The sequence below is a fragment of the Hirsutella rhossiliensis genome (genome assembly GCF_020360975.1).
Source record: "Hirsutella rhossiliensis strain HR02 chromosome Unknown scaffold00003, whole genome shotgun sequence".
Taxonomy (NCBI): domain Eukaryota; kingdom Fungi; phylum Ascomycota; class Sordariomycetes; order Hypocreales; family Ophiocordycipitaceae; genus Hirsutella; species Hirsutella rhossiliensis.
This window is the reverse complement of record NW_025408669.1, coordinates 7386772-7404237: the sequence shown is the minus strand read 5'-3', so window position 1 is coordinate 7404237 and position 17466 is coordinate 7386772. Positions and strand designations below refer to the sequence as shown.

General features: G+C 58.7%; 7 protein-coding genes across 7 annotated transcripts; 4 read left to right on the top strand and 3 right to left on the bottom strand.

Annotated features, from left to right (window-relative positions):
- Window positions 1–2026: 2026 nt before the first annotated feature.
- Window positions 2027–2400, top strand: HRG_04087 (uncharacterized protein; the record flags this gene model as incomplete). The annotated part of the gene is made up of 2 exons (XM_044862558.1): window positions 2027–2217; window positions 2280–2400. The coding sequence occupies 2 exons, from the start codon at window positions 2027–2029 to the stop codon at window positions 2398–2400; spliced, it is 312 nt and encodes a 103-aa protein (XP_044723584.1).
- Window positions 2401–4519: 2119 nt separating this feature from the next.
- On the bottom strand, window positions 4520–5997 carry HRG_04086 (methyltransferase domain-containing protein; the record flags this gene model as incomplete). The annotated part of the gene is made up of 5 exons (XM_044862557.1): window positions 4520–4562; window positions 4717–5121; window positions 5218–5419; window positions 5495–5512; window positions 5586–5997. The coding sequence occupies 5 exons, from the start codon at window positions 5995–5997 to the stop codon at window positions 4520–4522; spliced, it is 1080 nt and encodes a 359-aa protein (XP_044723583.1).
- A 1944-nt stretch (window positions 5998–7941) lies between these two features.
- On the bottom strand, window positions 7942–8960 carry HRG_04085 (BTB/POZ domain-containing protein; the record flags this gene model as incomplete). Its single annotated transcript, XM_044862556.1, has 3 exons — window positions 7942–8045; window positions 8140–8575; window positions 8649–8960. The coding sequence occupies 3 exons, from the start codon at window positions 8958–8960 to the stop codon at window positions 7942–7944; spliced, it is 852 nt and encodes a 283-aa protein (XP_044723582.1).
- Window positions 8961–9362: 402 nt separating this feature from the next.
- Window positions 9363–10166, bottom strand: HRG_04084 (glyoxalase-like domain-containing protein; the record flags this gene model as incomplete). The annotated part of the gene is made up of 1 exon (XM_044862555.1): window positions 9363–10166. One exon carries the CDS (start codon window positions 10164–10166, stop codon window positions 9363–9365), a length of 804 nt encoding a protein of 267 aa, XP_044723581.1.
- Window positions 10167–12266: 2100 nt separating this feature from the next.
- HRG_04083 (CFEM domain-containing protein) lies at window positions 12267–14670 on the top strand (the record flags this gene model as incomplete). The annotated part of the gene is made up of 3 exons (XM_044862554.1): window positions 12267–12429; window positions 12479–14307; window positions 14392–14670. 3 exons carry the CDS (start codon window positions 12267–12269, stop codon window positions 14668–14670), a joined length of 2271 nt encoding a protein of 756 aa, XP_044723580.1.
- A 353-nt stretch (window positions 14671–15023) lies between these two features.
- On the top strand, window positions 15024–15548 carry HRG_04082 (thioesterase superfamily domain-containing protein; the record flags this gene model as incomplete). Its single annotated transcript, XM_044862553.1, has 1 exon — window positions 15024–15548. The coding sequence occupies one exon, from the start codon at window positions 15024–15026 to the stop codon at window positions 15546–15548; it is 525 nt and encodes a 174-aa protein (XP_044723579.1).
- A 200-nt stretch (window positions 15549–15748) lies between these two features.
- HRG_04081 (malate/L-lactate dehydrogenase domain-containing protein) lies at window positions 15749–16864 on the top strand (the record flags this gene model as incomplete). The annotated part of the gene is made up of 1 exon (XM_044862552.1): window positions 15749–16864. The coding sequence occupies one exon, from the start codon at window positions 15749–15751 to the stop codon at window positions 16862–16864; it is 1116 nt and encodes a 371-aa protein (XP_044723578.1).
- Window positions 16865–17466: the final 602 nt, after the last annotated feature.

Below are 17466 nucleotides of genomic sequence, written 5' to 3'. Positions count from 1 at the left end.
CTTTCCCGAAATAACCGTTTGATTCCTTCAGCCTTTGAAGAGGGGCCGAGACAACAGCGCCTAGATATGATACGACTCGTGCCTGCCCCCCGCCACTGCAGGGGTCGATGTCCGCGGGACCTTTATCAGGGCCAGCGCAATATCCGCAACTGAACAGCGGCCTGTCTCAGCCTCGCACGACAGACTGTGGAGATCTAGGATATTATACAGGCACGTGCCTCTGCGCGCTTGAGGGCTACGATTACAGGGTCCTTTCGGTTTGTTTCTCGGCAGATGCTCAGCACTTAGTATCCAGCTCAGCAACCGATAAAATTCGGGACATTCTGCACCCGGACCCTTCATTAGGGGATCGTTGTGAAAGTCTTGTCGTTCAATCTGAAAGACGGCTCTCGTCCTGCCACAGATCAAGGTTCGCTCGAGTTGGACCTATCTGCTAGTTATGGGCAGGTCCAAGGCCACGGGGTCCAGGTGTGGCTACTCGTTTATATATTGACCCATTTGCAATGCTATCGTTAGCGGAAGCTTTGCAAGTCGGCTATTTCCACATCCATCGACGGTGATGCTTGCATGGCTTGTCATATCGCGAAAAAAGGGGGGGCAAGCGTACACTGGCGGCAAGACTGGATCAGGCAATCGCATGTTGACCTGGGCATGCCCTCAAGCCAGCACTCGATGACGATGATGATGAAGAGCGTCGTTTGCGCCATACCATGAAACGCAAAGCTAGACCTGTTTTCAGATCGGGATGATCTCCCGAGCAATGCTATCGAGGAAACAAAACGATATTCTTTGAAAAGCCCGAGATCTAACTATGTGGCTGTGCCGATCGAATTCCCTTTTCAGCGTCCTGTCTGTCGAAGCCGTTGCTGATTGATTGCGCATCACTGAATAGCGCGTCCACTCGCTGTAGATGCCGTGAATCACCCTCTTCACTGACATTCGCTAACCGTCAGCAGCATGAGACCCCATGAGGGATGATACTTATGCCACAATACCACCTACGAGCCACTCGCAGGGTCACGCAAAGAAACCTTCACATGCCTGCTTGGCCCGAAGCTGTCATTTCTGAGAACTGAACGCAAGGCGTGAAGCCGTAACATAAGGGGGAGCTAATAGTCTCATCCTCCAACCAACATAGGTCGTGATGATTGTCATCGCCCTCTCAATATACAATATCACTTCTCAACTTCCTTGACTCGAAGTATACGGGACTTATTAACATGAGATAAGCTGTCTTCAGGCTTAGACAGAGGCAATTAAAGTTGCGATTGTTCAATTATGCTCCCTCGTTATTATTGTGGTTGCTGTTTATAGCAGTGCCTTATGAGGTTTGCCTATATTCCCAAGGGAGCTGGTACAGCCGGCGGGCCGAAATAATCATTTGACTTAAGCCGATCAAGGTCAAGTTCCGGTCTGTGAAAGTATCTATGAAATACCAGAGGCATGTAGGTCCTTGCCATTCTGACTTGAGAGGGCATGTGATGACTAGCCACAGAGCTGACACTGTCTCGGCGCGGCCTTTAAGGGACCGCGAATGAGTTGCTGTGAGCCCAAGCCGTGCACAGAACGTGTCTTGACAAAAAAGAAAGCCATAAGCCACAGTGCCGATAAACTGAAGGAGGCCTGTTCTATCCCGGACTGTCTTCGCCGGTACCATATCCAGTGCGTGCGTGGTATTGCAAATCTCGCTTGCTAGCTGGAACCCAATACTTTCAATCTTCTCCCGCGACGGAGTGTTCCAGTGTCGATGTGCTGCGTATGCAATGTTCCAAACTACCGGTTCCGCCACGCTTACTCCGTACGCCTCAACTGAGACACTCTTACCAATGAACCGCTTTGTTCAGCACATGGATTGTAAGCCAGGGATTCCAAGTGCCGAGGGAAGGCTCAGAGCACACGAGCTAGGGGGTTCCCGGTTAGCAGGGAAGAGATATAAAGGGACGGGTCGAACTGTCGGAAGACTCGCATCCGTACGCTAAAGTGCAGTCTCGCCGTCCGTCATCTTTGCAACCAACTTTCCGCCACAATGAAGCTCGCCGCCACTCTTGCTACCTTGGCCATGACCTTGGCGACCTTGACCGCCGCGAATCCCTCGCCCGAGGACCTTGGTCCGCGGGATAACATCCTTGAGCCTCGCAAGGGCTGCAGCGGCCAGCGCAATGGCGAAGATAAATGCTCCGGAAAGAGGCTGGGGCCGCAGAACTCGTTCCACAACTGGTACGTCGACGTTCAAGGGCATGTTTGACTGGCGGAGCCGTCTACTCACTGCTCACTGTTAGCAAAAATCGAGATGGCAAATGCTGCGCCAAGAACAAGGACGGAAGCGGTGGCCTGGATGCTTCAAGGGGTCAGGGGAGAGAGGACTGCGGTTTCTGCTTCACGGGCAAGTGCAAGGCCTAAGGGCATCGAGCTACGATGGCCGGAAACTGTTCAATGTATGAAAGAACAACAGTCATATTCCGGTTTGCCTACTGTCGAATGAATAAATATTCATATCAAGGGGACTCTGTTTGCTGCCGACAGCTCGAGCAGGCCTCTTAGTCTATCACTCACAGACTGTTTCTTCCGGTGCCTGCAAGCCTCTTTGGCAACCCTGGCTACGGTGCGGCTTAACCTGGTGTCTGGACAACATGGGTGTCTCCGCGAGCTGGTGTAGTTGCCCCAGCCACGGACGGCATAGGCCCTACCGCTGAAGCTAGGTTGTTGCTACAACGTACACCAGATATAACAGTCTCAACTTTGAAATTTTCCTCTCGTGTTTGATACTCTATTCAGTCGTGCAGACGCAACTCTAATTCTGCCCGAAACAAGAAAACCATTTGGCACCAACATAAGTCGAGGGAAGCCAACTGCTTCACAATAGGCTGTGACCACATCGACCCCACCGCTCTGGATCTTGGGATGAAGAGCGTCCCGTACAAATTTGTCTCTTGCCTTGATCAGCTTGGGGAGAATGCCAGCAATGTCCCTCATCAGAAACTGTCAAGCTGGTATAATACCGCTACACCATGCAAAATGAGGGCACCCCCGATAGAGGTGTTACTAACGCGTATTATAGGCCCTTTCTTGTCCTGACAGAAACGTTATCACGTCCTGAAATTGATTCTGATCGTAGGGGCCGCTGCAACAGTTACGGCTCATGCAGTCAATGTTCTATTTGCGAAGGCGAGAATCTGCCGGCCGATCTTCGAGCGTGACATCCTTTATTGTCACGAGATCATCGCTCATGACATTGACGGCATCCCTGCCCCACAAATAGCCGCTGACGTTGTGGTGGCTGGCGTTCCTCTTGAACTACTCGTTGACTTCGACATTACGAATCGCTTGGACAAGCACCAGAGCGAACTCTTAGAGATCGATTCCCTTGCCGAACTTTCTTGGTTTTCTTGAAGATCTTGTCGTCAAACTCGTCTCGGGCCTTGCACCGTCTGCAGCCAAGGCGTTTCTTCAGGCCGGAGCGGTGAGTGGCATGTTGCTTGGGCACCTTGTGCCACCATCCATCGCCACCGCCCGGCTCCTTAACATATTTGGGCAACTTAACAAGCAGAGTACTGGCTAGACAGAGATGGCAATCCAGCCTCGTCTCACATGTGCGGCATCGGAGAGTCCCGTAGGGCGATCATCGATGCAGGCTCCGCACAAGATGTGGGAGCATGGCATTTAGGTTTGTGCGGTGCTCGCCCTGTATCGTTGGCGCCGATTCATTGACACAGAGCTTCAACTTCCTTCAAACCACACCTGCCGCAACTGAACCGAATAGTGAGCCGGCCTTCGCTGTCCATAGTGCCGTACTTGTTGACCATCTCGTCAACCGGGCAAAGGTGGTGAATTTTTTTGGCGATGTCATGCCTGGCGTTCGATCTCGCGGACCCAGTCCCTGCAGTGTTGTTCGGTCTCGCGGATCGAGACCCTGCCGTGTTGTTCGTTCTCGCGGCCCGAACCTCTCCACCCAGTTGCTGGGCATTGCGGCTCGAACCTGTACCCCGTTGGTCACTGCGTCTCGAGCCCCGGCAATCGTATCCCAGGCGTACTGCATGTTGAGTGTTGGCGTGTGTCTGGGTGGGCGTTTGTAATGAAGGGAAAGAGGCGGCGGACTTTGGGTTATCCTTTCTCGAGGTGGAAGAGAAGAAACGTATCCTCGCGGGCTGGGGGTTTCATATTCGTGAGGTGGTGAACAGTGAGAAGCTTGTGCCCCGAAGTGGTTTATGAAGCAGCTGCTGATCTTGATTCGGGCGCCAAGGAATAACGGATGCTTTGCTGCTTCGTGTATGTGAGAGGATCCGGCAGCGGTTGTGTGTGAACTATGAATCGCCTTAGATTGCTTTGTCTGGTCATGCTCAAGCACGTATTTAGTTCAAATCACAGTAGGTTGACCACTGGACATGCTGTTCAATGCCTGCGTCAACACCCAACGTCTCGTCCCTGCCTTGGTCTCGTCTGCTCTCCTGCCCGCCACACAATTCACCACCAGGCCACGTTGAGCCACTTGGCCACAACCCCATCAGTGCTTGCACCTGTTCTACTCAGGGTCTGCTCCCTCAACCACAAGAGTCGGAGACAGGCTGTTGTCCATCCAGACGTCACACGCACCCCAAGGACGCCCGCCGAGTTTCAACTGTTCAAGACTAACTCGGTTACGGTGAGTCATCTCGGCGTACGTCTCTGCCCCGGTCGTGCCCCGGCTTCTGTGCCCACCAGAAGTGGTAGGTAAAATACCGGTGGACGCTGGTATCCTCGAGTGCCTTTCGTGCCATTGCCAGCGTCAACTGAATCTCGGCCGCCGGTATCCCCAAGGCCTCGAACGGGCGGCCGGCGAATGTGGAGATGAACTCGACGACGGCCGTCTTCTGGTAAAGGCCGATGAGCCGCATCGTTTCGTCCCTGGCCCAGACGCCGATGGGAACTTTCAGCACTCTGCAGTGGATATTGGTGAAGCCAGCGTCGCGCAGGTAAGGCTCGAGCTCTGCTGCGATTGTCGTGCTCATGCCAAACTTGGAGTAGGCTTCCCTGGCTATTTCATACAGCCGCTTGAACGAGTCATCGTCACTCATGGTTCCATCGTCGCAGTACGGCAAACCTTGTAGCTCCTGAAACTCGATCCATCCACCAGGCCGTAGGCTTCTAAGCAAAGCTTGGTCAGAAGGGCGATAGAAAACAGGAGCAAGGGCAGCAGCGTTAAGGGGGATAACAGGGAAGTGAACATGAGCCTGCACATACTTGTAGGCGTGAGCCAGAACGCACGGAATATCTCGGAGGACAATGGCCATGAAGCGGAAGTGAACAAGGTCGGCGGTCTCGTCGGAAAGCCAATCTTGGTAGCAGTCGTCGACGAGAAACTCGACATTGGGCGGTACCCAGAGCGGCTGGATGGGCGTCAGGTCGATGCCGAGAACGTGTGCGCTCGGAAAGCGATCGGCGACTGGTGTGTAAGACGAACAGGTGTCAACCATGATGCAGAATCGGCTGGGCAATGGGGACCGGGACGGTGACAGACCTTCAATCGCCCAGATGCCTGTCCGCTGCTCGTGTCAGCCAAGGTGAGCTCCCCATGGTTGTGCACGGGAGTGCGGCGGACTCGGCTTTACCAGTGCCCGTGCCGCAGTCGATGATGTGCTGCGGGTTCGTGACGGGCGAGTAGAAGAGGACGCCGTCGGTCAGCTCCATGAGCATGGCGTGCTTGAGGTCCTCGCGGTCCTTTTCGATGTCGTCGTTTGGGATTGGATAGCGCGCGTTCTTGAAGCAGTGGTAGCGTCTGCCGCGCTCGAAGGTGCAGGCGTAGACGCTCGACGTGAGGCTGGTGACGCCGTCGCCGCCAAAGGGCTCGTCGTCTATGTCGAACTCGTCTTCGTCCCCGGGCTGCGTCGCCACATCGATGGCCGGCGCTCTCGTTTCTATCGTCGGCGAGGACGGAACCGCCGGCGGCGCAGCGTCTTTGTCGGCCGGTCTATCGTCTTTGGCCTCGGGACACGCGCAGCGGGGGGGAGAAGGCGGCGACATGGCGGACGGAAGCGAGGTCAAAGGGAGGTGGTCTTGGGCTGTGTCGGACATGTTACCGAGGGAAGGGAGAAGAACAAAGGGGGCGGCGAAGGGGCCGTATGGGTATGCAAGTCTACAACGGGGTCGCGCTTTCTTTTCACCCGACACCGTCATCTCACAAGGCGGGAGCAAAGGACCAACATGGCGGACACGGCAACGACGCCCGGTGTACTCCGTACTGTACCTTTCGCCCCCCAGGCCTCAGCCAACGCAACGCAGACAGGAGAGAGTGGGTTTCGAATGGTTCGGGATGCAGCAGCCGGGGCATACAGTGTTGTATACATATGTGTATATACTAAGTTACCTAGTACGTAGGTAGGTATGTATTGCGGAGTACAGCATGTACGTACGGAGTAATAAGTGTGCGCGTGGAGGGATGGCAGATGGATGCAGAAGGGGGGTGGTGGTGGTGGTGGTGGCGACTCGGACTTTTTTGCTTGCACTTTGCAGCCGCATTGGAGGCTCGCTCTCGCCGCTGTTGAGCACAAGGCATGGCCCATGCACCCACGCACCCGTGCATGTTACACGGCAGCAGGGTGAGAGAGGGCGCATGTCTCCGTGCCAGGTGAGACGGTGCACGACAGCTTTCCGGACCGATTGTTGGGCCCGTTGCTGAAATGACCTGTCATCCTGTCCATGTTCCCGAGGCCCAATGCTGGATCCGAGTTGTGACGACAATGTAATCAGATTTCCCTGCCCTGCTCAGTCCACAGCTCGGTCTAAGCCTCGGATGGGAAAAGCAATCCGGAATACGGATAATTATACGGATACGCACACTCATTATTCATACCTGCATGCGCGGCCGCAGAATAACTCACCTAATTACCTACATGCAGAGCAGCTGAGCCAGGAGTGAGCGCCCAGCCCCAACCGTCATTCGTACTGTACAGTATTTAATTACATCAGTCGCGAATTCGCCCAGTCCCAGGCCTTGCCGTGACCCTCTCTCATCGTCTCCAACAAGTCAACAAATGGCTTGTCCGCTGTGCCTGTCGTCACCAGGGACAGACCACCGGTGACGACCAAGTACTGCAACTTCGGGACTTGCAGAAGATGCGCGGCGTCTCCTTTGATTCTGACCGTCTGGGCCCAACAGTCGCCTATCCACATTGAGCAGCATGCGACAGCGGCGACCAAGAGCACCGAAAGAGCGAGCCGGGGACATGGTGCCGAGACTCCCTCCTCGGCCTGTAGCAGCTGCCGAGCCCTCGTCGCGACCCCCGTCTGTGCCAAGGACAGAGTCAGCCCTAAAAGGTCTCAGCTCTCCATACATACGGCTTCTAAAGAGTGCATAGACAGCCGGTGGCACCTAGCATCGCGGTCGCAGAGGTGCTCTCCACATCGTCGTCAACGGCCAGCCGCGGATTGCGAAGAGCCAAGAAGAATTGGGCGTGAATGTCTGGGGAAGCACGTCCTTGAGCATTGGCATTGCCCACAGCACGAGCATGGACCAGTCCTCGACCTTCGCGCCCCGCGCCAAGACGTCGGGCGACGAGACGCGTCCTGGCCGGCCCCGAGAGTCGTTTCGCAACTGCTCCCCGCAGCACGACCGGCGAGATGTAAGTTACTGTATAGTCAATTAGTAGGTCAGTCAGTCGCGGCAAAGGGTCGACCAACGCTCTGGCTGACTCGCATGAACAATATGCGCCGCCAGCGAACCAGGGCCATCGGACTCCAGATTTGCAGCATAACGGCCGCCTGGCTTCAAATCTATTTAACCTGTTCCTAGAATTATCCATAGTTGCTCTCTCCACTCTTCCCATGTGCTTTACCGGGAAGAGGACAGCGTGCAAGACCAGAAGATGCCAGGCAAATGAAATTAAACGACGACGCAAGCCGGCCAGTTTAGACTCGACTCTGCTACACACTGCACTGACTGATACATGAAAAAAAAAATTGAAATGTTTAGGCAGCGCCGCTACTGTGGCGTGCGCGCTTGCGAGCGCTTGCCGTAGCCGGGTGCATCTTGTCGCTGCGCTCCCTCTTGAGCTTCTCGTCCAAGACGCGGGCTGGAGAGGTGACGGTCAGCGATGGAGTTGCATAGCAATGCAGCAGCGCGAGGCAAGCAAAGCCAGCATGGCAGATGGACTGGAGGGGGCTTACTGAGAACGTCGTATCCGAATTGGGGGTACTCGAGGCACAGAGACTTGAACTCGTCCTCGGCTTCGGAGCGCAGCATGTGCGAGCGCGTGGCCCAGAAGCTGGCAATGGGGGCGCGCACTGTCGTGTCGTTGGAGCTTGTGTGGGCGTAGACGTAGCGGGCGTAGGTGATCTCGCCCTTTGCCGTCGAGTTGACGCAGTGGATCTTTGAGCTGGCCAGCGACTTGAGCGGGGAGACGCCGAGCTTCTCGGCGAGGGTGTAGATGCGCGCGTGCTTGAGGAGCTGGTCGCCCGAGTCGTCGACGGCGGGCAGGCTGGCGTCGGTCTCGAGGGTGCGCTGGCCCGGGAGCTTCTTGGGGAAGTACTCGCCCGTATAGAGGTACTCGAGGAAGCCGCCGACGGCGTCAATGTCTTCGTCGGGGAGCTCGATTTGGCGCGGCTAGCCGTGGTCAGCGCGTGTCGCACAAGCGCATTGCATCACGCGGCGCCAAAGCAGAGAGTGCAAGGCTTACGCTGCCGTCGTCGACGAAGCTCTGGCAGGCCGAGTCGAAAAACGGGCTCTTGACGAGGAGGGCTTGGTGCGCCGCCAGCATAGTCTGCTGCTCGCCCTGGCCGACAACAAGGTGGACAATGGGGCTGGCGAGGTAGGCCATGAAGCTGACGCGCGGGGGGACGACATGGGCCTCGCCGGCGAACGGCAGCTCGCTCCCGTCGGCCGCAACCTCTTGCACCTCGGGAGCGGCGCCCTCCTCGGTCATCTCGACATCGCCGCCTGGGTTGGTCGAGGTCTCGTCGACGGGGGTCTCGGAAGGATCTTGAGCCATGGCGACGGGAGCACGCTCTTCCGGAGAAAGAACCGATTCAAGGGAGAGGAAGGTGAGAAGCGCGCGACAAAACGAGCGTTGGAAGAGAACGTCACCAGCTTTGCGCTCGTCAAACACATACAACGCAAGCAGAGATGGAATTAGTCTGGAGCAGCGCCGACCTGAGCTTAGCTCCTTTAAGCCATGGAGCTTTCTTTTCGGTCCATCTATGCCGCCATTGGTGGGGTGAGCTTTCGCCTACACAGGTCCACCCGGCAACCAGCAGGCCAATCAATGAGCTCCGCTGCTCCCCGGCTTGACCCTGAGACCAGGTACGTACTCCGTACTGTACCTACCTACCGAGGCGGGTACACACTACGTAATTCCACTGACTCTACCATTAATTACAGAGGCCTTCCAACCTCACGTCTCGACGCGCAATATCACGCCTGCAACCACCTCGACACAAGTCGCAGAGTCCCCGTGCAGCACCAGCTCGATACTCTGCGCTCTCTCGCTCACAGATACAGATACCGTGTGTTTGCCAATCGCCGAGCCTGAGAAGACCTTGAATTTCCACGCGCCGCCGTCGTCAGATGAAGAACCGTGAATCGCATCGTAAGCCTCGCCCAGAGCCGCGACCTCGTGTACAGGCACAGACACAGCGAGCGACGACACGCCCTGGGCACCGCAGGGATGCTGCGTCAGCCGGTGCTCTTGGTCGTATGGCACACGCAGACTCCGAGGTGTGCGGTCAAGACACCAGAAGGGCATGCTGCCAGGCGGAGCTGGATTCCCGTCGGAGCCTCGCGCGGCAGCTACCGCCCACTTGATGGTGGTTCCGTCAGGCTTTGTCCTGCCGCCGGGTACTGGGTCGCTGTAGACGAGGCCCGATCGCGACTGGGCGACTCTCTGCTGGACCGCTGCAAACTCGGCCTCGTGCGTCAAGGTGTAAGCCCAATCGATGATGGCGGCTTCCGGCAGCTGGCCCCAGCGGTGCTGCCGTCGTTGGTCTGGATCCAGGCCGTCGACAAAGGCAATGAGCTCAATGTATGCACCGTCCTCGAAGAGGATGAGCTTGTTGGCTGTAAGCCCATCGGCATGAAACCCGCCGCGAGCCACGACAAAAAAACCCGAGAGCTTTGACGGGAGGCTTTCGAGGGTCGAATGGGCCACGAGAATGACAATGTGGTCGAGAATGGGGAGGGCTCCCGTCTGGCCATACATTGCGAGTGCTGCTGCTTCCAGTGTCCACCACTGCCAGGCTCGGTGCGTCGTCACGTCAGCCAAGGCCTTGACTCGGCTTTTCTGTGTCATAGGTGTTGGATGAGATGATCGGAGTCAGAGAGGAAAACATGGCGGGGCGGGCCGCTGACATGTGCTGGCCAATGGTTTCATGAGTGCAAATGTCGCCTTGATGCTCCAATCCGCTTGGTTTCCATCCCTGACTTGTACATACACCGTCTGTCTTTCGTCTGCGTCCGACCACAATGTACACGCTTGCAAGGAGCGAAACAAATGTTGGACAACGGTAAAGTTGAGCCGCCCATCATTTGATGCCGTCTTGCTGCATCGGCATCGTTTTGCCCTCGCGCCTGGAGTGAGTGACAAGCAAGAAGACTTGCCGCAGTGACTCTGACCGGCTCATAGATTTTCCATGACGCCGGGCAGAGCGGCGGACAAGAGGCGCATCGTTCGACGACGACTCGACTGTTGTCCACAACAACTCAGCTGTCGTTGCACCCAATCTGGAGATTGCTGCATTCTGCACCTCAACCCACCTCAACCCGCATGCGTGCGACCCGTCCCTGGCCGACGTGCCACCTCTTCTCAGCCCATCAACCTGCCGCGGCCTGCACGTCTTCCAATGAGCGCTGCAACAGACGGACATTGACCCAAGTCGGGACGTTGCATCTCTCTGCGCCTTGCGAAGAAAACCAACACCTGCCATGCCTTTCCGGGGCCATGACTAACAGCATCTTGAGCTCGCCCTTGCAGCTCGCCTGCCATGCCCCTCAATTCTCTGCCTCGACAGCACCGGCAGCCCAACAAAGCCAAGCTCGTTCACGTGTGGCGCAATCGATGAGCGGGACTTTGAGCATGGAACTTCTACTCACCTCCGACCAGCAGAGCTCTTTGTTGCGATTAAATCATCGGCCACACCTGCTCCGCCTGACCTTCTGGCAGCATTGCTCTCTGCCGCGTCGAAGCCTTTGAGCTAGTCTCCAACAGGCCTGGAGACGGCCGAGCTCACCGTGGCCGTTGCAGTTCCATCAGCTTAGCCGAGGCTCAACCCCCTCGCGGACCATACACATAGGCATGAGATAATGACGTCCCGTGCTTTGCTTGTCAGTCGTCGCTGTTCACAGTCGCCAAGTCGCCGACGACTTGTCCACCAACACACTTTCCAGAAATCTCCGACGCGGCTCGGGCCAGCTATCCAGATTCGACATGGCCGCTTCGAAGCAATCCTGAACCAGCGCCCAACACCACTCACGGGCTGGCCCGGTCGCGATACTACAACCCCCTGCACCCTGGCACTCCGCAATGAACTAACGACTGCTCCGCATCGTGTGGGTCTATACATCGGTCGATCAAGCGGTCTAGCACGGAACTCGGCGCCCCAGACTGCACCCGTAGCTGCCGTACTGGCTCTTCACGCTGTTTATCGACGCGTTATGCTATCGGGCAGCAGGTGTCATTTTACACAGCATTGAGTCTTGACTTTCGACATGTGGCTTGGCAGAGTCAACCCCGCTCCATGGTCGCCCAGCTTCCTCTCGGTTGGCCTGAAAAGCGAGGTTTGACACGCAACGTCATCCTGTTCACGGCTCGTCGCCGTGCGAGGTCATCTCGGGATCGCAGGGATTCAGTTTCCCAGGCCACCTTCTCTCGATTTGGGCATTCCCCGTGTCTTGATGCTGCCCATCTGCAGTCCCCATGTTGGACCTGCGTAATGCATGGAACCTTATGCTGAAGCCTGTCGACATGAGGTCGAAGTCACCATGAACCAAGGATCCTCTGTCGGCTGCCAATCTGCCAGGTACTGAAAAGCTTACAAGGGCAACCACTCGTATGTATGTACATCTTCTTCGACCCTCGCCCAATTTGGAATCTTGGGCCGCTCGGAGGCGCAGGCGGGAAACACGACAGCAACTGGATCCGGGCCTCGGGACTCTCGACGGATATATCTGGCCTGCTGTGCCATCCTCTTTCTGCCCGGCTGGCCTACTGGTTTCTTCAGGTTTCGTCGAGTTCCCCGACGCCCGGATTCCACGCACTTGATATCGCCCGTCTTTTGCTCTAGACTCAACGGCCCTTTCCGTCATGAAGAACTCATTTGGGGCGTTGAGCCTTTTGGCTCTCGCGCGCTTCGCCGCTGCCAACCCGCAGTGCCAGAGCTTGACGTCAGCCTTTCCTAGCTGTGCCCTGTCTTGCGTCAAGAGCGCCGCTTCTCAGGTTGGCTGCACCAACAGCGAGGACCTTGGCTGTAAGCAGACCATCGCCCACTGGTAACGAGCAGCCGCTCACCGTCGCAGGCCAATGCACGCCTGCCAGTTCACAGGCCATCCTCGCCACCGCCCAGGGCTGTGTGATCGGATGCGGCATTGAACAGGCCCTGCCGGCCATCGACGCCGGATCAGCCATCTGTGCTTGTCTCGCGACTGCCACGCCCTCATCGGCTTCAGCGTCTCCGACGTCCCAGACCACTCCTACGAACTCTTCCGTTCCGCCCGAGGTGACGTCAAAGCCGCCGCATCATTCAGACTCTTCCACGCCGCCCCAAGAGACCTCCAAGGAACCTTCTCAGCCTCCTAAGCAAACAGGCTCGTCACTACCCAGCCAGACTTCCGAGGCGCCTCATTCCGAGACTACTCAAGCACCGATAGTCTCGGAATCATCAAAGGAGAGCGCCAAGCCCGTTACAAGCCGCCCCGGCGAGACTTGTGATGCGGCATCCCCCTGCCAGAAGAACGCCGATGCTGTTCCGCAATGTGCAAAGGCTTGTATCGAGAAGGCCGCGGTTTCGGCGGCCAAGTGCGACAAGGCCGACTTTGCCTGCCAGTGCAAAGCTATCGATGTTATTCAAAACGCCGCCTTTGATTGTGTGGTCTCTGGCTGCGGCATCACGACCGGACTCGAAGTGATTCCGGCCGTGTCCGCTCTCTGCTCCTGCGTCTCGGCCAACCCTACTACGCCCTGCTCCAGCCGTCCCCCCCCTACGGGATCCAGCGAGCCCGCCACAACCCCCAAGGGGACTGAGACCTCTCCCGCCAGCGTCACGTCCGCGCCGGGCGGCACGACGGAGGCCCCTTGCGTGCCCGGGACTGCGTCTGACTGCGGAGCCATCGCCACGTCTGCCGTGCCCAGCTGCGCGCAAAAGTGCTTCAGCTCATACGTCCCCAAGATTGGCTGCGACGTGAACAACTATGCCTGCCAATGCCAGCCTGCCGCCCAGGAGAGCCTGACCCAGCTGCTCGTCCCGTGCGTCGCGACTGAATGCCCTCCCGAGGCCATCCCGTCCGTCATTCAAGGCGCGAGCCAAGTCTGCGCTTGCGCCACGGCCCCGCCGTCCGGCGGCGACTGCACGGCCTCCGAGGGGCCTGGTCCAATTCTTACCAAGACGGAGACCAATGTTGCCACCGTGACGTCTTGCGAGGAGACAGAGACGCCTGAGCCGTCCAAGCCCACGGATGTTCCCACGCGCAGCCCGTGCGAGCCCGGCAATGGATCTGACTGCGGCGGACACTCGAAGCCGACGGAGCCCAAGCCTCCGGTCAGCGAGCAGCCGACTGCAAGCTACAGTGAGGTCGGCCCCGAGCCTTCCTGCAGCGACGAGCAGCCAACGGGACTCCCTAGCGAAAGCCCTCGAGTTCCGTGCAACGGGAAGCCTGGTTGTGGCGGCGGCGAGCAGCTTCAGCCTTCCGAAAGTGGTCGGCCTACGGGCGGCAACCCGGTTGCTCCTCAACCTCGGCCGATCGAGACGCAGCCCGGCAACCCTCAGCCTTCTTGCCATGGCAAGCCCAACTGCGGCGGCGATCATGTCGTTCCCCAGCCGCCAGCGGTCGAGAAGCCCACAGGCGGCGACAGCGGCAAGCCAGTTGCTCCTCAGCCTATCGAGACTCAGCCCAGCAGCCCTCAGTATCCTTGCCAGGGCAAGCTCAACTGCGCTGGCGATCATGTTGCTCCCCAGCCACCCGCAGTCGAGAAGCCCACGGGCGGCGACAGCGGCAAGCCAACTGTTCCTCAGCCCATCGAAACGCAGCCTAGCAGCCCTTGCCATGGCAAGCCTAACTGCGGCAGTGAGCATGTCGTTCCCCAGCCGCCAGCTGTTGAGCAACCCACGGGCGGCGACAGTGGCAAACCAGTTGTTCCTCAGCCTATCGAGACCCAACCTAGCAGTCCTTGCCAGGGCAAGCCCAACTGCGGCAATGATCATGTTGCTCCCCAGCCGCCCGCAGTCGAGAAGCCCGCAGGTGGCAACAGCGGCAAGCCAGTGGCCCCTCAGCCCATCGAGACGCAGCCCAGCAGCCCTTGCCAGGGCAAGCCCAACTGCGGTGGCGACGAGGGCGCCCCCAAGCCTTCTCAAGGCGGCAGCCCGACGGGCGCTCAGCCATCGGGCGGCGAGACGGCTCCTGCCGTGGTCGTGGCGGGCTCTGCCGGCCGGTACGAGATTAGCCTGATGGCATGCGTTTTTGGCGCTTTCTGGGCGATGGTCGTTGCTCTCTGAGGGGGTATTGAAAGGGGTGGGATCGTGGATGAAGATTGCCGGTGCACGTGCAACCCATGTATTGGTTCTGAAATGTATACAGGGGAAGCGTTGGAATGCAAACCTCTATCGGTAGTTTTATGATGTTTACTTTGCATTTGAACTGTCGGTGCACGTTTTCTAGAAGGCCATTTGGCGCCGGGATCCGCTCGGTGGGTCTCGAATTCGAGAGCCCAAAAGGCGCAAGCTCTTCAACTGCCATCAGTCTTGGTTCGGATTCACATCACTCATTGCTGGTCACGACGCTGGGCCACAACACCTAAACAAGCACACACAAAGGCAGGGTCAAAGACAGGGGGGACGGTTCCGCGACAATGGCATCGCATGCCCCGATATCAGCCTCAGGGCGAGAAGGCGCCGAGGCCAGCAGCGAGCAGAGCATGCGGAGGGCGCAGGTGCAAGCGCTGCTGGCGCGGCTCGTGGCCAACAGCCCCATCTACTCATTCGCGCTGTTGGCCATGGAGCTGGAGACGGTGTCACGGGGCTCGGTGACGACGCGGCTGCGGTTGACGGAGCGGCACGCCAACAGCAAGGGCGGCCTGCACGGGGCCGTGTCGGCAACGGTGGTGGACTTTGTGACGGGGCTGGCGATTGCGTCGTGGGACGGGCGGGCGACGACGGGGGCCAGCGTGGACATGCACCTGAGTTATCTGGCGACGGCGCGGGCGGGAGACTGGGTGAGGGTCGAGGCGAGGGCGGAGCGGGTTGGGGGGAGCTTGGCTTTCGTGACGGTGAGCATTGTGAGGGTTGGTGAGGGTGGGGCAGCGGACGAGGTGGTTGTGCTGGCGCAGCATACAAAATACGTGAGGGGGACGGCGCCTGCGGTGACGACGGGCTGACGGACTGGCGATGATGGCTTGTTGGTGCTGGAGGCAAGTCGGAGAATTGGCCGAGTCACGGGACGGCCGGTCGTCGGATAATCAATCCCCGCATGCATGCGCTCTTTCCTCCTCCTCTTTCCCTCTTCTTGTTCAGGCATCTCTTTTTCTCCGCAATTCCCTTAAGCTCTTCAGCTCCCTCCTCCAACTAGCTCTCAGCAATGACCTCGGCCGCCCCCCAAACCGACGACAACGGCGCCGAACACGAGCCGCCCCGGATCCACGTCGCCGCTCCCGAGGCCCGCCGGCTGGTCCAAGACACCCTCCGGGGCAACGGCGTGTCGGCCGAGCACGCGGCGCTGGTGGCCCGGTGCCTGACGGCCGCCGACCTGCGCGGCGTGGACACGCATGGCATCAACCGCGTCCCTTCGTATTGTCGCCGCATCCGTCAGGGCGTGCTGGATCCGGCAGCCATCCCGGAGGTCAAGCAGGTAACCCCGGTTGTGGCCCAGGTCGACGGCAAAAATGGCTTCGGCTTTGTGGCGGCCCACGCCGGCATGGCGGCGGCCATTGAGGCTGCCCGAGTCTACGGCATCGGCCTCGCCGTTGTCAAACACTCGAATCACTTTGGCATGAGCGCTTGGCTTGTACAACAGGCTCTCGATTCTGGCATGATGAGCCTCGTCTTTACCAACTCCAGTCCCGCCATGCCGCCATGGGGTGGCCGCTCCAAGCTCCTCGGCGTCTCGCCCATCGCCTGCGGGGCGCCCGGCGGCGGCGGCGGCGACGGGGGCCCCGACTTTATCCTCGACATGGCCCCGTCGGTGGCGGCCAGGGGCAAGGTCTACAAGGCCCAACGGCGCGACGAGCGCATACCCCCCGGCTGGGCCCTCGACGCGCAGGGCCGTCCCACCGAGGATCCCACCGAGGCCCTCGCCGGCGTCATGCTGCCCATGGGAGGCCCCAAAGGCAGCGCCCTGAGCCTGATGATGGACGTCTTCTCGGGCGTCCTGTCTGGCTCTGCCTTTGCCGGCGACGTCACAAACCCCTACGACCCCAGCCGCCCGGCCGACGTGGGCCACTTTCTCGTCGCCATCAAACCCGACTTGTTCATGTCGGCCGAGGATTTCAGAGCCCGCATGCGCCACTTGTACGACCGCGTCGTCAACTGCGAGCCCGCTGCCGGCGTCGATCGCATTTACTTCCCCGGCGAGTTGGAGCACCTGGCTCAGCGCGAGCGTGAGCGGTCTGGCATTCCCCTGGTGCAGGCTGAGATTGACGCGCTGAACCAAGAGGCCGCGCGCGTTTCCGCCGAGCCGCTGAAGACGATGAGCTAGCCAATGGTGAGCTTGAGTCCTGCTGTTCCTCGGGCGAGTTCTCGCGCGGCCCTTGCCAGCAGGGGAAAGCAGCCAGCCAACACATGTACATGGAAAGCAGCTGAGAACAGAGCTAATGCGTTATGGATGGTCACGACGCGACTTGCCCTTGATTCAAGTCTCGTCTTGCTCGTCTTGGAACGCGCGATTGCCGTTGTCCCTTTGGAGGCTCGAACCAGGACAGGTCTGCTCAACACGCACCGCTTGGGCGCAGCCGTGACAATCCCCACGACACTGGCACGAGGGGGGGTGGCTGCACCAGCTAGAAATTTTCATACGCGTCGTTACGATGCATCGGCCCGTGGGATGAGAAGCCCTTGTAATACCGCCTAGCTGTCGGCGTTTTCTCCGAGCCGCATGACACAACACTGGATGTGCTGGCCCCCTTGCCTGCGAGGGTCCGGTTCGCCCAACATTCCTTTTCGAGGCCCAGCTCTCACTACGACGCAGTGGCAGATGTGCTGCAGGCATGCCCTTCACCTGTCAGAGACTCACGAAGGCCTCTCCCATTAATCTGCAGCAGCCAGTGGTTTACGGCAGCCGTTCGTAATATCCTTGTGGCT